Source organism: Serinus canaria, chromosome 19, assembly GCF_022539315.1.
Source record: "Serinus canaria isolate serCan28SL12 chromosome 19, serCan2020, whole genome shotgun sequence".
Taxonomy (NCBI): domain Eukaryota; kingdom Metazoa; phylum Chordata; class Aves; order Passeriformes; family Fringillidae; genus Serinus; species Serinus canaria.
The window spans coordinates 7,490,835-7,503,422 of NC_066332.1; the positions used below are offsets into that span (position 1 = coordinate 7,490,835).

Here is a 12,588-nt window from a genome sequence, read left to right on the forward strand (position 1 = left end):
ATGTGCAAAATACTCTCCTGCTGTAGCGTTCACATTCTTTGAAAAAATCCTCTCTCCCAGGGTTTTTCTACTGGGAAGCTGAGAAGCCTCAGAGGAAAGGAAAACAATTCTGATCTCATTGGCTTCTCCTGTGCTGTGCTCATGTGGAATGTGTTTGGAGATTGTTCATCCACAGGTGATTGTTCCAGTGCATTCTGCTGGGAGTTGTTTTCACTCTTTGGCCACTCAGGGCCAGGCTGTGTCAGGGCTCTGGAGAGAGTCAGGAGTTTGCATTATTATCTTTTTAGCCTTCTGTAAGTGTCCTTTCTGTATTCTTTATATAGTATAGCATTCTTTAATATAGTATAGTATAATAAAGTAATAAATTAGCCTTCTGAGAACATGGAGTCAGATGCATCATTCCTGTGTTTGTTGGGACATTCCCCAGCAAATACAATATCCTGCCATCCCTCTCTGGTTCATGGACCACCAGGAGATATTCCACTGCTCTTGTGGGGCTGAGGATGGAACAGAGGTCTCTGTCTTGTTGCCTTTTGCAGCATGTTCCAATATAGTATACATGAGTCTGTATAAGCAGCATCTCCCATCACCTGATAGAGATGGCAGATGAATGGTGATACACACTTGTGGTTTTTATTGTTCTTTCTGTCCCAAGTCCCAGCTGCCTGACAGGTGTGGTGTGACCCTGATGGCACCACTCCTCCTGCAGAGATCTTTCCCCACGTTCATGCTTGTGTGTGACCCACACTGTGGTGGGTAAAATGGGACCTGGCCTTGCTAGTCTGAACATCCACTGTGCTTGCCAGGGAAATGATGTGAGGGTGAGAGCCTCCAGCCCCTCCTCCTTATTACCTGTTTCTTGAAGCAGTAAGTTTAAGTTGAAGATTTCTCTGATCCTGAGTAATTAAAAGCCTTTTGCATAGTGCACTGAAAGGCCAAATTTTTGACATAGCTGTCAGCTGCAAACAAAGAGGAGAATTAACCACCTGGAGACCAGTCCTCATGGGATTGATCTCCTCATTGCAACGAGCTAACAAGCTTCCCACTGCTGATGAGTCAGGAACAGATAAAATTTAAGTCTGTTAATAAAATACCAAATGACTTCCCATCTCTAAAATGCTCTGTACCCAGGGTTCACAGCCTGCTTTGGTGTTTTTTCAGAGTTCTGTGCATCTGTCATGCTCATGACTTTGTTAGATGTTCAGGTTCTCAGTACTTTTGATAAATGTTTAATGCAGGTGAAAGTATTTCAGTAGAGAAAGCCCAGAAATCCAAAGCAGGTCATTGTTGCACTCGAGTATTTAAGCTCTGTCTCATCTGCTCTGTCACTCCTCTGTGCACTGAAAACCTCCTTAAATAAATGTTTTCTTCCTCTGAGCTGCCATGGATCTTCAAGGTCCCAAGATGGGCAGTTTTCCTGGTGGTGAGCACCTTTCAGAATGTGTCCAGATTCTCTTCAACACAAGGAATCCCTTTGCTTTTGTGGGATATACAGACAAGGAAGGGGCCCATGCAGCCAGGAGAGGTCCTAAAGGTCCTGTGCCCCAGACCTGTTTCTGCATGGGAATGGGCACCCCCATCCCTACATGTTCACCCACCTGCCATGGGAGTTCCTTCCCATTCCCCATGGTATGGGGCATCTCTCTCTGGGATCAGAGAAAGGCCAGTCTCAACTTAGAAAACCCCTGGGCAGGCCAGACCAGAGAGAAAGGCAATAATGACTTGAGGAAAAGAGATTTCAGCTCTCTGCAGGGCAAATGGGGCAGATATTGCTCTGATGTACCAACTCCATGTCCTGGCAAAGCAAGCAGCATCCCTATGGAGCATCTTAATTTACTGTAGCCTTTTTCAGGGTAGCACCATGTATTTCATGCAGCCTGGTCATCCTGGGAAGGGAAAAATATCAGTTAAAAACAGATTTACTTCCTCTTACTATGAAGTGTTCCTCAAGCCACTTAGCACAGTGTAAACTCTTCTGCTCCCCCAGGCCCAGAAAATTGTTTACTCTATAAAATCCCTCCTTTTTGCTTTCTCAGCTTCATTTGCATTCATATTCCATTTTTTTAGAAAATTGAAGAAACCTTTCATATTCACACTGACTTGAGAGTGGGTGGATCTCAAACCACTGTGGGCTTACAGGGAATACTATGTTAAGGAACTGTACTGAAATGATCAGCCAGGGAGAACCTGGCTTGTATCAAACTGGTAATCACGAAAATCAAATATTTCTGCCAAAAATACCCTTTTGTGTAGCAGGATTTGTGCCCAAGTGGCAACATCAGAAATTTAGAGAAGCCAGTTGCAGAGGAATTGAGATATTGACTCAGCAACAAGAGAGAAGGAAATGAAACAGTGATTTCAGAGATGGTGTTACCATTACACTGTGTAATTAATAAATCAGTTAATTTACCCACCCAGACTGTTCAGGAGAGACAGAACATGCAATCCAGATGCCTTTCTTGGGCTCCAGCCCACCTTGGCATCTCCTGTCTCCATGGCCTGTCCCCTGTTCCAAAGCACACACCACTCTTCCCAAGAAAGCAGTGAAGTTTCCCTTTGTTCCCCTGTGTCTCCTGCCCTCAGATGGAGACACAGTTGAGATTTGGGGCTGGGATGGTGCCCACTGCAGCTGCACTGCTGGTTCTCCAGAAAGCAGGAGCTGCCTGCAGCTGGACTCCATCCAGGGGGCTGCCACCAGCCAAGCACAAGCTGTTCTGCTGTGAAAGAGCCTCAAGCTGAGGTTTATTCAGCAAAGTCATTCCTCTTGCTCTGAGCCCTGTGCTGCACAGCCAGGACGAGATGGGAACTTCCACAGCTAGGTTGGTTATTGGGAAGGATTTGACAAGAAAGTCTCACAGCTATGTGTGCTTGGCAGAATGATTATTAAATGTAGAATCTGAAGAAGGAATAGAGATGGAAGCAAGTTTTGATACAGAAGAGAAGAATTGCTGAGCCAGTCTTACTGGATAACCAAGAAGGCAAGGGGTGTGTTAGTTAGAAGGAGTTTTTATGGCTTAGAGCAAAGGATAAACCCACCCAAACAAGAAGATGTTTTTACCAAGCAGAAAGAGAGCACAGGCAAACAAGTAGAAAAAAGGGCTCAGAATTTTCCACTGCAAGAAAACTGAAAAACAACTTCTGGCTTAAACTGTGATGTACTGACTGTGAGTGATTGGAGAGCAGTGACATGAATATGGTAATTACAGGAGTTATGATGGGCTACAGGTAAAAGTTAAGGTATAGATTGGTTCTGCTGTATGCAGATGCTCAGCAAAGAAAAGTCTATAATGCAATGTAACCTAAACTCAGGGTGTCCAGGCCTGCCTGCAGCTGGAGCTGCCAGCTGTGGGCACAGCTCTGTCACCCACCACCCTGCACTGCTGTAACACCTTGGGTCCAATAAACTGCATTTGGAGAGCTGCCAGGAGTCCCACATCCCTCACTCAGGCTCTTACAGTTGGTATCAAAGACTTGTGGTTAGACTGCAGAGCAGTAACAGGACTTCCCTCTTGATTTTTCCACCCCCACGTTCTGCAGAGATGTTTTGAAGCTTTTTGGCACCTCCCAGCTGGAGGAACAAAGGAAGGAATCCCACACACGACTGCGTGCTGCAGAGCTGGCACCGGCCACGCACAGCCCCCGCAGTTTGTTACTCATCTTAGAGACAAGACACCAAGAATTATGCTTGATTGGGTCCTGCCAAATCACAGTTGGCCAGCTCAGGATGCTGTCATTGCAAGGAAAACCCAAAATTGGCAGTACAGAGCAGAGCATTTGGCAAACGGTGTGTCATTCTTGGAGCTTAGGTCTGTAATTATGTCCTGTGTCCTCTCGAGAGGAGATGCCAAAGTTCCAGCCTTAGCAGGTGGTTTGGAGCAAACTAACAGAGAGCAGTGACTGCTAACAGCAAAAATATATTTGTGGACCCTGATAAAATCCTAGAGTTTAGAGATGAAGACACTGGGAGTGAATTATATGGAACCTGGGTGAGGAGGCCCAGCAGGCTTGGTGGAAAGAATTATACCTTGAAAGGGAGGAAAGGCATTTTTTTCTAAACTGTGCATTTACAGAATGTGTTTGGTTAAAAATGAAGAATACAGCAGATTTAATAATAACATGATTTGTTGCTAGAAAAGGTCAACACAATTTGTTGCAATAGAAGGGAAGGTGTGAGACAAACTGCATTGGGAGATTTATCTTTTGGAGACTACACTTTCAAAGCTGTTTTTTAGCCTAGAATGTCATGCCATCCATGGAGAAAGCAATCAGAACCACATGCATTGCTTTTCATCCTCTGCTGCTGACTTACCATGTCAATTTGTCAAGTGATTTATTGTCTGGTCCTTTTAGAGAATAATTGTATCCATTCCCAAAAATGAAAAGTGGTTAGAATGTCTAGATTTCTGTTTTAGAATATCCTAAATTCTGGCTGTTGCAGCCTGACAGAGACATTGACTCAATGCCAAATTCTGGTTCATAATGAAGAGTAAGGAAAATGTTTGGAATTAAGGTGTGTGGATAAAAAGGGAATTAATGTCCAGCTGATGTCCCTGTCTCCTGAGTGCAGAGCACATTCTGCTACTTTCCTGTGGGTGCATCCTTTTCACATTCAAGTCTTGTTGCTGTTTTTTAATAACTCTCTCTGACTAATGGTCACTTTCTCTGGCATCTCCTCACACACATTTACCTTCCAGGTCACTGCAGAGTGTGAGCTGCTGATTTCTCCTGCATGTGACAGTTCTTCTTTTCCCTGTCAAGATTTAAGCCTTGAATGTCAGAACTTGCTTGTAGGTTGTGTTGGACTCCAACTTTTCCATTACCAGTGATGTGGCAGTTTTGAAGTTGCTGCACAAGCTTTGACTATTTCTGGAGCTGATTTGTGTGTGTGCACAGCAGCAGGATTTTTTGTTCCAAATTCCCTGCAGTCTTTTGGTATAAATTAATGTTTCTCCCCCAACAAAAGGTCATGGATAAAAACAGAGCTGGACATTTAAATACCCAATGCCTTGAGATCCACCCCAACTGTTGCTACCTCTCTGTTGGATTTATGAAGAGTAAAATTATTTGCTGGGCACTAAATATTAAAATGTGGAAGTTTAAACTACAGACATGCTTTACATTTTAGTGAGTTCTAGCAAAAGCTTTTCATAACAAACTAAATAGTGCTGTTGCATGTCTCTGCTCCTTTGTGTAGGTGTAAATAATTTGTGTTTACTTTCATGTAATGATGCTTCTTGGTTGTCAGGAGGTGCAGATTGCCTTGATCCATTAATTTGGTGGTGTGCAGTGCCAGCACAGCCCCATGTCTGAGCCTGGGACAAAGCCATGTCTTGCACACAATTACACTTCAGACTTGGGAGGTTGGAAGAAGGAATGAGCCCATATACCTCAGACATGGGCATAAACCCCCCAGGTTCAAATTCTGTTTCCCCAAACCAGATGGGATCTCTGGGGTTTTTTTGTTCTTTGGAAAACATTTCCCCCCTTCCCACTCAGTACACAGAAATGGAATTTAATACCTCCCTTGGCTGAAAGGTAGATCAGGTGTGGGAGTGAGCAGGACTTGATAGGAATTGCAGAAGATTGATCACTGCCTCACCCCTGAGCAGCACCAGCATGGCCCTGCTGGCTCCCCAGGGTGTTTGGGCAGTGCAGCAAGGTCAGACACCACAGAGCTGTCACTGCCACAGCCTGGGAGAACATGGAAGGGGCTGTGGGGATAATATTAGATCAGGCCAGAAGAGTGACAGCCAGAGGAGACCCCTGCCGAGCCTCAGAGCATTCCCCAGGCTCCTGTGTGGAAGGCTGAAGGGTGTGAGGGACATTCAGCTTGTGCTGAACACACAGTTCCATTTTAAAGCTCACACATGGTTGGTGGGTGGCTGTTTCAGGAATCCTGTTCCCTTCTTATCACGGTGTCTCTTTTTCATCTGAGTGATTCATTTTTTTGCCTCTCTCTCGTAGATCTCCGACCTGATTCGACAAAGCACAAAGGAGTCCCCAGTGTGGGAGTTCCTCAGCCTGGGTTATGCTCTCATGCTCTGCCCGTTCGTGGTTGTCCTAGGAGGGATGTTCTTCCTGGCCACAGCCCTCTTCTTCCTCAGTGACCGAGCCAAAGCTGAGCAACAGTGAGTAGCCTGGCAACTGCGAGCGGGGAGGCACCACAGCCTGTTTGCTCTCTTGAACCTTATGCTTGTACTCTTCCCCTGGCTTTGGCCCTTCCAGGTAAAGGATGTTGGGTTGTGTGTTCAGAACCTGGGCTCAGCAGAGTGCATGAGGCTGCACGAAGCACAGGGGCTTGGGTCATGCTGGCTGGGCATCCTTCACACGCTTCTGCTCTGGTGGATCTCAGTTGTTGGCCACGTGGCTCGGAGGGGAGCACAGGCCCCTCACACCCTTGCCTGAGCATGTCACAGCCCAGGCTGTCCGTGGTGAGGGGCTGCTGTGTGCTGGAACTGATGGAGGGTGAGGTCAGGAGCAGGAGGTGCTCCCCAGAGCTTGGTGGTCAAGGCTGCACCCACCTGCCTCCATCCCCAGAGCCCCACTGACCACCTCTGGCAGTCAAGAACATGAGGCAAGGAAGCAGCAAGCTGTGTGTGGGGACATGTGCACTCAAGGGTTGCTATGATAAAGAGTCTTTCCCAGTCCCTTCTTGCAGCTTCATGAAAAGAAAGCTACTGTTTTTCAGTAAAGAAACCGATTCGGATCACCTCACGGTTGGCAACTACAGTAATTCAGAAGACGCTTCCACATGACATACAAACTTCTGGGGTTAGTCTCTTTCTCATCATTGTTGAAAAATAAGAGTTACTATGTGTCATGCCATGCTGAATATTTGGGTAGGTGACTAGTCTGCTTTTGCCTTTGCTTTTCCCCCGCTGGAGAATGGAAGCCTTGATTTACCTTAAGGAGAAGGGCCCTGGAACATCACTCCAGGTGTAGGAGAGGCTGAAGGAAAATTAGGTGCTTGGAGTTGACATAAGTGTGTGAACAGTTTGGGTGATACTTTCTGGCTCACACTGTCTTATCAGATGGATGAAAGAGATTTGGAGGCAGTGCCACAGATGGTGCTGTGGCCCTGCAAGTGCAGTTCCACCCTCCTTTTACTAGCATACATGAATACCTGAGAAAAGAGAAGTTCCTCTATAATGAGATGTTTAAATTTTGTGGAAAAACAAAACCTCATATCATGAGGATGGGAAGTCCTACAGAGTTGAACTTCAGTGTGGCTTTGGGGACATCACATCCTGGTTTTGCCAGGATGTATGTGCCTGGTTTGTTATCTGCATAGAAGGGTCTTAAATGGCAGGAAGGGAGGTTGGAGATTAGGTGCTAGGAAGGACTTCCTAAGGGAAAATAGAGGTAAATCCTACCGCAGATTATTTGGGTAAGCCATGAAAGCTGTCCCTTGTTTCTGATGGCCTCCCTGGCGTGGCATGAGGCAGGAAGGTGGGATCTGCTCTCAGCTGATGGATCTGCTCTCCAGCTTGTGCTGTGCTTGTGCAGATAAGCTGTACAAGCCAGTCCAGGCAGTGACCACCTGGAGACATGGCAAATGAACAGAAGTTTCTGGGTGCTCAGGGTGGTTTTTTTCTGCAAGGAGCCAAAAGTCCTACTTGGTGTCAGTGCAGCAGATGAAACCCCCTCTGTAGCATTTTCCTTTGCTCAAGGTGGTTACCTGATAATAGGAAAGCTTCTGGGCTTGTCTTTCCTGTGTTCAGAGAGGAGAGTGCTCATTCCACTTCTAACTGTGGTGATTTGTGTCCCTTTGCATCACACCTGCTGCCAGTGTGGCATGATAACACCTCAGGTGGTGAAGGAGGGACTCAGGATTCAGAGAGTGATGAGTCCCAAGTCACTCAAGTTTTTAGTATGTCAATCTCACCTGGACCTCTGTGCTGAGCAGGGCCCTGTGGTATCCAGCTGTTCTCAGCTCCAGTGGAGACCTCAGGGAGGAGGGTTTGGTTCACTCAGGAGACACCACAGGTCACAGGCTGCTCACTAGCTGGGTGACTCTGCTTGGCTGCCAGCACTGGTGTGTCTTACACAGTTGTTCTGCCAAAGCCCCAGCTTTCACAGCAGTCTTAATGTGGGAGGGAGATCACTCCCACACCTCTAATTGCTCCTGCACAAAAGGGATTATTCCTCTGTTGCCCTTAGCAGCTTTGGTTGTACTCTGTCCACGTCCAGAGCAACCACCCCTCAAACAGCCACTGCTCCATTCTTAGAAGAAAAACATTCAGGTTTCAAATCTGGTTTTGTTTCTCTTTCAGCAACATTCCCTTTCCCGACTCACATTTGTTTGTGAATTTTTTATTTGTCAGTCACAGATATTTTGTGTTGCAAACCGGGGAGAACAAGTGTCATAAATAATGGTTAGCAAAATAATTTCTCTCAAGTGACTCCTAGGAAGGGTACTCTTTCTGGGCTGTGCCCACTCCTATGTTAAAAATACACTGTGGCATCCTGCAGTGAGATTCCTGGAGTGCAGCTTCACTCAAGTTACTGAGAAGTGAGAGTGAAGTAAGAGAGAAGTAAGGCTGGAGGCTGTGGAGGGACCCTTGTGCAGCAGGGTCTGTGCTGCCAACCAGGTCCCATCCGCCCCTTCCAGCAGCTTCAGAGGCTCCTCAGAATTTATGGGGCAGAATTTATTTGTTAGCATCTCCACGCTTGCCTGTGAGAGGAAAGGTAACAGCATTTTGCTATTAGTGGATAAAAACCATCCAGCTCCCAGCTGTCAGTCCATCTGCCCTTGGCATCACACACCTTTGGCAGGGCCTGCTTTCTGCCCAGCCAGTCCTCCCCTCCATCCCACCTATTCCTCGCTGGGTGCAGAGGAATTTCTATTTCAGGCTGCCTTGTTTTCCCTGTGCAGTCAGTCCTGCTGCTCAGCCACCAGGAGCTGGAAACTGGCTTTGCCAAAAGAAATCAATTAACCTGCGGGAGCGGCGTTCGCACGCCAGAGATTAAAGCCATCCATCACTGCCAGGGCCAGGGCACAGGGCAGTGTCACCACCCCTCCAGTGACCCAGCACAGAAGCAGAGGAGTGGAACACTGCTCTCACAGCTTATGGAAACCAAGCTGTCCCTGCTTTAGCTGCCACACTTCTGTGAAATGTCATTCAGGGATTTATTGCTGGGATTTCTGGGTTGGTTTGTTTCTTTGTGTAACCGTCTCTGGGCATTTGCTTAGAAATAATTTCTTCTTCCAGGCAGGGCAGATACGAGGAAAGCAACTCTTTCCTGTAAAGCTTCCTCCAGTTTCCACCATGCTTCCTTTCAAAAAAAGAATTTCCAGGCTTTCACACTACTTTTGTCATTGCCACAATTCCTGGCATATTTTGTATTTTTTTTTAGCACAGGAATTCCAGTCAACACAGCTGCTCACAAAACACAAATGAAAAAAATTCTTTCCATAGAACTTCTTTTTTAAAAACAAAATTCTTTTAAGACCATTTTCATGCTGCTCCAGAAGTCTGACATGTTAAAGAGGCTTTTAGAAAATGTAGTACTAGCAGAGAACAGGATAGCACATCACTCTGTGCTGATAATCCAATCATTTTGGGGACTAGTTCCATAATACAAATTTAATCCCACCACTCCAAAGTGATAAGAGAGAGAAAACAGTTAAGAATGGGTTCTGTAAGAGGTCCTAGGCACTAGCAATGATAAATACTTCAATTGTTTTTTAAACCACTCAACTACAATTCCTTCTGTGATATCACTCGACTGTGTTGTTGTTTCTTTCCTGCTCTGCACCTCTGCAGAGGAGATTTAAAGCAGTTGAATTTTATTTCCAAACATCACCACTCTGAACTGTAATTCTCTTACCTGCTTGAGGGATATTGGTGAGACCCAAGCTAGATTTTAGACTCTCTGGAAGATAATGCAGTCTTGCCATGGCAGAGCCCTCTGGAGTGGATCAGAAATCTGATCATTGCACTTTTATCCTCAAGCTCCATCCCAGGTACCCGTGCAAACCTGCCAAGGAGCCATTTCCAAGGCTGGGAGCAGTCCAGGTTCTTCACTCCATGGAAGGAAAAGCCCAACACTGCTGAGAGCTGTAGTTTGTGTCCATCCCTTCCTCACTCACAGTGTGGAGCACTGGGACAGACAAAGCTTCACCCTGGAGGGCTGCAGAAGAAAAGCCCACACTGGGTACTTGATAGAAGCTCCATCAATAATTAGGAAAAATGTGGGGGGTTTTTTGGTTGTTTTTGTTTTTGTTTTTTTTTTATTAAAAGGGATTTTAAAAATTCAAAAAATTTTATGAAAAGGGATTCAAAAAAGGAATTCAGTCCTTCTCCCAAGCTGTGACAGCTTTTGGGTACCAGGGATATAAATCACCATAATTAGTGTGTATCAGGGTCCTTTCCTGGGCAGTGGGTGCAGTGATCCTGCAGCTCTGTCCCAGCCATGGCCACTCCCAGCTGCTGCTGAGAGAAAACCAAATTCATCTGGATTCTTCCTGAAAAATCACCCTGTGCAGGTGTGGGATGCTCTGCTCCTCAAAGGATTTTGTTGTTTTAACTTGTTAGTTGGTTGGGGTTTTTTTTAAACTTAATCCCTGGTTTTACCTGGAAACATTAGATTATCTGTTTTTTCCAGAGGTATGAAAAGATGCTTGGGATGGGTGTCCAAGTTTTATACTGGCTCAGTCCCTCCCTGCCTGATAGAGGCTGATATTTTTGCCAAGGACACAGCAATGCAGATCAGGCAGCAGGATGCAACTGCAGAGTGGATCCCTGGTGCAGCCAGAGCAGGAATAAACAGCTGCACTGATGCAGTATTGAGAACAAAAGAATTCAAGTCTTTAACCAGTGACCACTCAGCACCTGAGAGCCTGCAAGCCTGAATCGTTCACCCCTTGGTTTGCATAATAGGAATCAGGTTATTTAAACAACTCAAGCAGGTATTTCTTTTCTCCTAAAATGAAAATTAAACATTTAATAAGAAAAAACATTTTACTCTTAACACCTTTGGTCTGATGGGGAAGCTCTTGCTGAGTAGAAGTGCTGATGGACATTTCATTTTAAAAGTGGTGTGTACAAACACTAGAGAAAAAAAATCCTCTTTACAGAGGAGATAGCAAAATCCATAAAAAGAACCATCCCTAGTCCAGACACTTCTGCTGTCTTAAACGTGGCACATCTTCAAATTGCATTACAGGAAAAATGAGAATAATCCATTTTCAGGCTCTTTCTTCTGCCTCCTATCAGGCTTATTTTTAGCCTTTTGCAGAACTGGATATAAAATTATCTCCCAGTTCTCCTATTGCAGCAATTTGAAAGTGTCTGACCTTATTTTTGCTTTGCAGATTCTATAATGTGGGACAGGGGAAGGACTCACAGAGTTGTCAGACCTCCCTTTCTCTCATTTTTCTGTGGCAGCAGCTGGAGACAGAAGGGACCCACCAGGTGACCTGATGTTGCTGCCATTAAGCATTTCCCAGGTATTGAAGTGGCAGCTGACTGGTGCTGAGCCTGCTCCATTCTGGTAGTTTGCATTGCCAAAAAGAACATTCCTTCTCTGAAGTTGCTGGAGCTGTATCACAGAGGGGTTCAAGATGCTGGACACTTATTTTAGAGAGATGTGTCAGTGCTGCATCGAGGCAGAGTTTGGATTGGAGGATTTCAGGAGCTGCAAGTAGATTTTTAAAACTCCCAAAAAGGGATTTTTGAGAACAGTTTGCTCACTGCTGATACTCAGCTGCTTATGGGGAGGAATATCATTGCTTCATTTGTTTTGACTTAACAAAAGAACAATAATTAAACACTTCCTACAGTGGTAGAAACTCACAATGCTTTTTTAGCCCAAATAAGATATAGTTGGCCTCTGAAGCCATGTGAATTTACAGCAAAAAGCCTGGATTAAATGCAGAGGATCTGTGGTGATGGAAGGAGAGAGGCAAGGAGTGAGGTTTGAGTATCTGAGAGTGGCATGATAGAAACTCACAGGCTGCAGATGGAACCAGATTAGACTATTAGATGGTTTATATGGAATCTGTGGTAAGAATACAAGGGGGAGAGGTGGTGAAAATGCAAGTGGTTCTAGTATTGGTTGGAAAAGCTCCTTGTAGAGCTGTTGGTTTCTCACCTGTTTACTGGCCATGTTTGTAACTCCATAAACAGCAAAACCAAGAATGGAACTTGAATTTTAAATGCCAACTTGGAACTTGAATTTTAAATGCTGCTGCAGTTGGGGGCTGCTGGTGTCATGCAGATGGAGAACAGTCTCATACAGAACAATTGCTGATTTGTTGTGCCACTTCAGCCAACCTGTGGATTTCCTGCTGATGGTGCAGGGAGGTGGCAAAGGTCAGTGTGGTTTCTCCCAGGCAGCTGGAGCTCAGCTGTGGTCCTTACAGGGGGTTTGAAATGCTCTGTCAGAGTCCAGTGTTGGCAGCAGGAGCTTTGCTTTAGCCCAGGCAGAAGGATGGGGGCAGCTGGTGCTGGCACAGCTCTGGGAACTCCTCATCTGTGGAAGGGGCTGTGGGCAGAGCTCCAAAACCACCCATTCCCCACCAGGCTGACCTTCCCAGGTCCATCCCCTGTGCCACAGAAAGGAAACAATATTCCTACACTATTC

The 12,588-nt window shown here is 45.7% G+C and overlaps 1 protein-coding gene across 2 annotated transcripts in view; it reads left to right on the forward strand.

The window, feature by feature from the left end:
* LOC103820243 (sphingosine-1-phosphate transporter SPNS2) overlaps positions 1-12,588 on the forward strand; it is a 133,839-nt gene that overhangs the window by 106,719 nt on the left and 14,532 nt on the right. Inside the window, exons 11-12 of one of the 2 annotated variants that reach the window (XR_007779167.1) lie at positions 5,965-6,128; positions 6,689-6,771. Coding sequence is in view for 1 of the 2 variants with exons in the window: in XM_050981941.1 (XP_050837898.1) it covers positions 5,965-6,128 (164 nt within the window). In the remaining variant the exon portion in view is untranslated. The remainder of the gene's footprint in view (positions 1-5,964; positions 6,129-6,688; positions 6,772-12,588) is intronic. The other variant, XM_050981941.1, reaches the window with a different exon arrangement.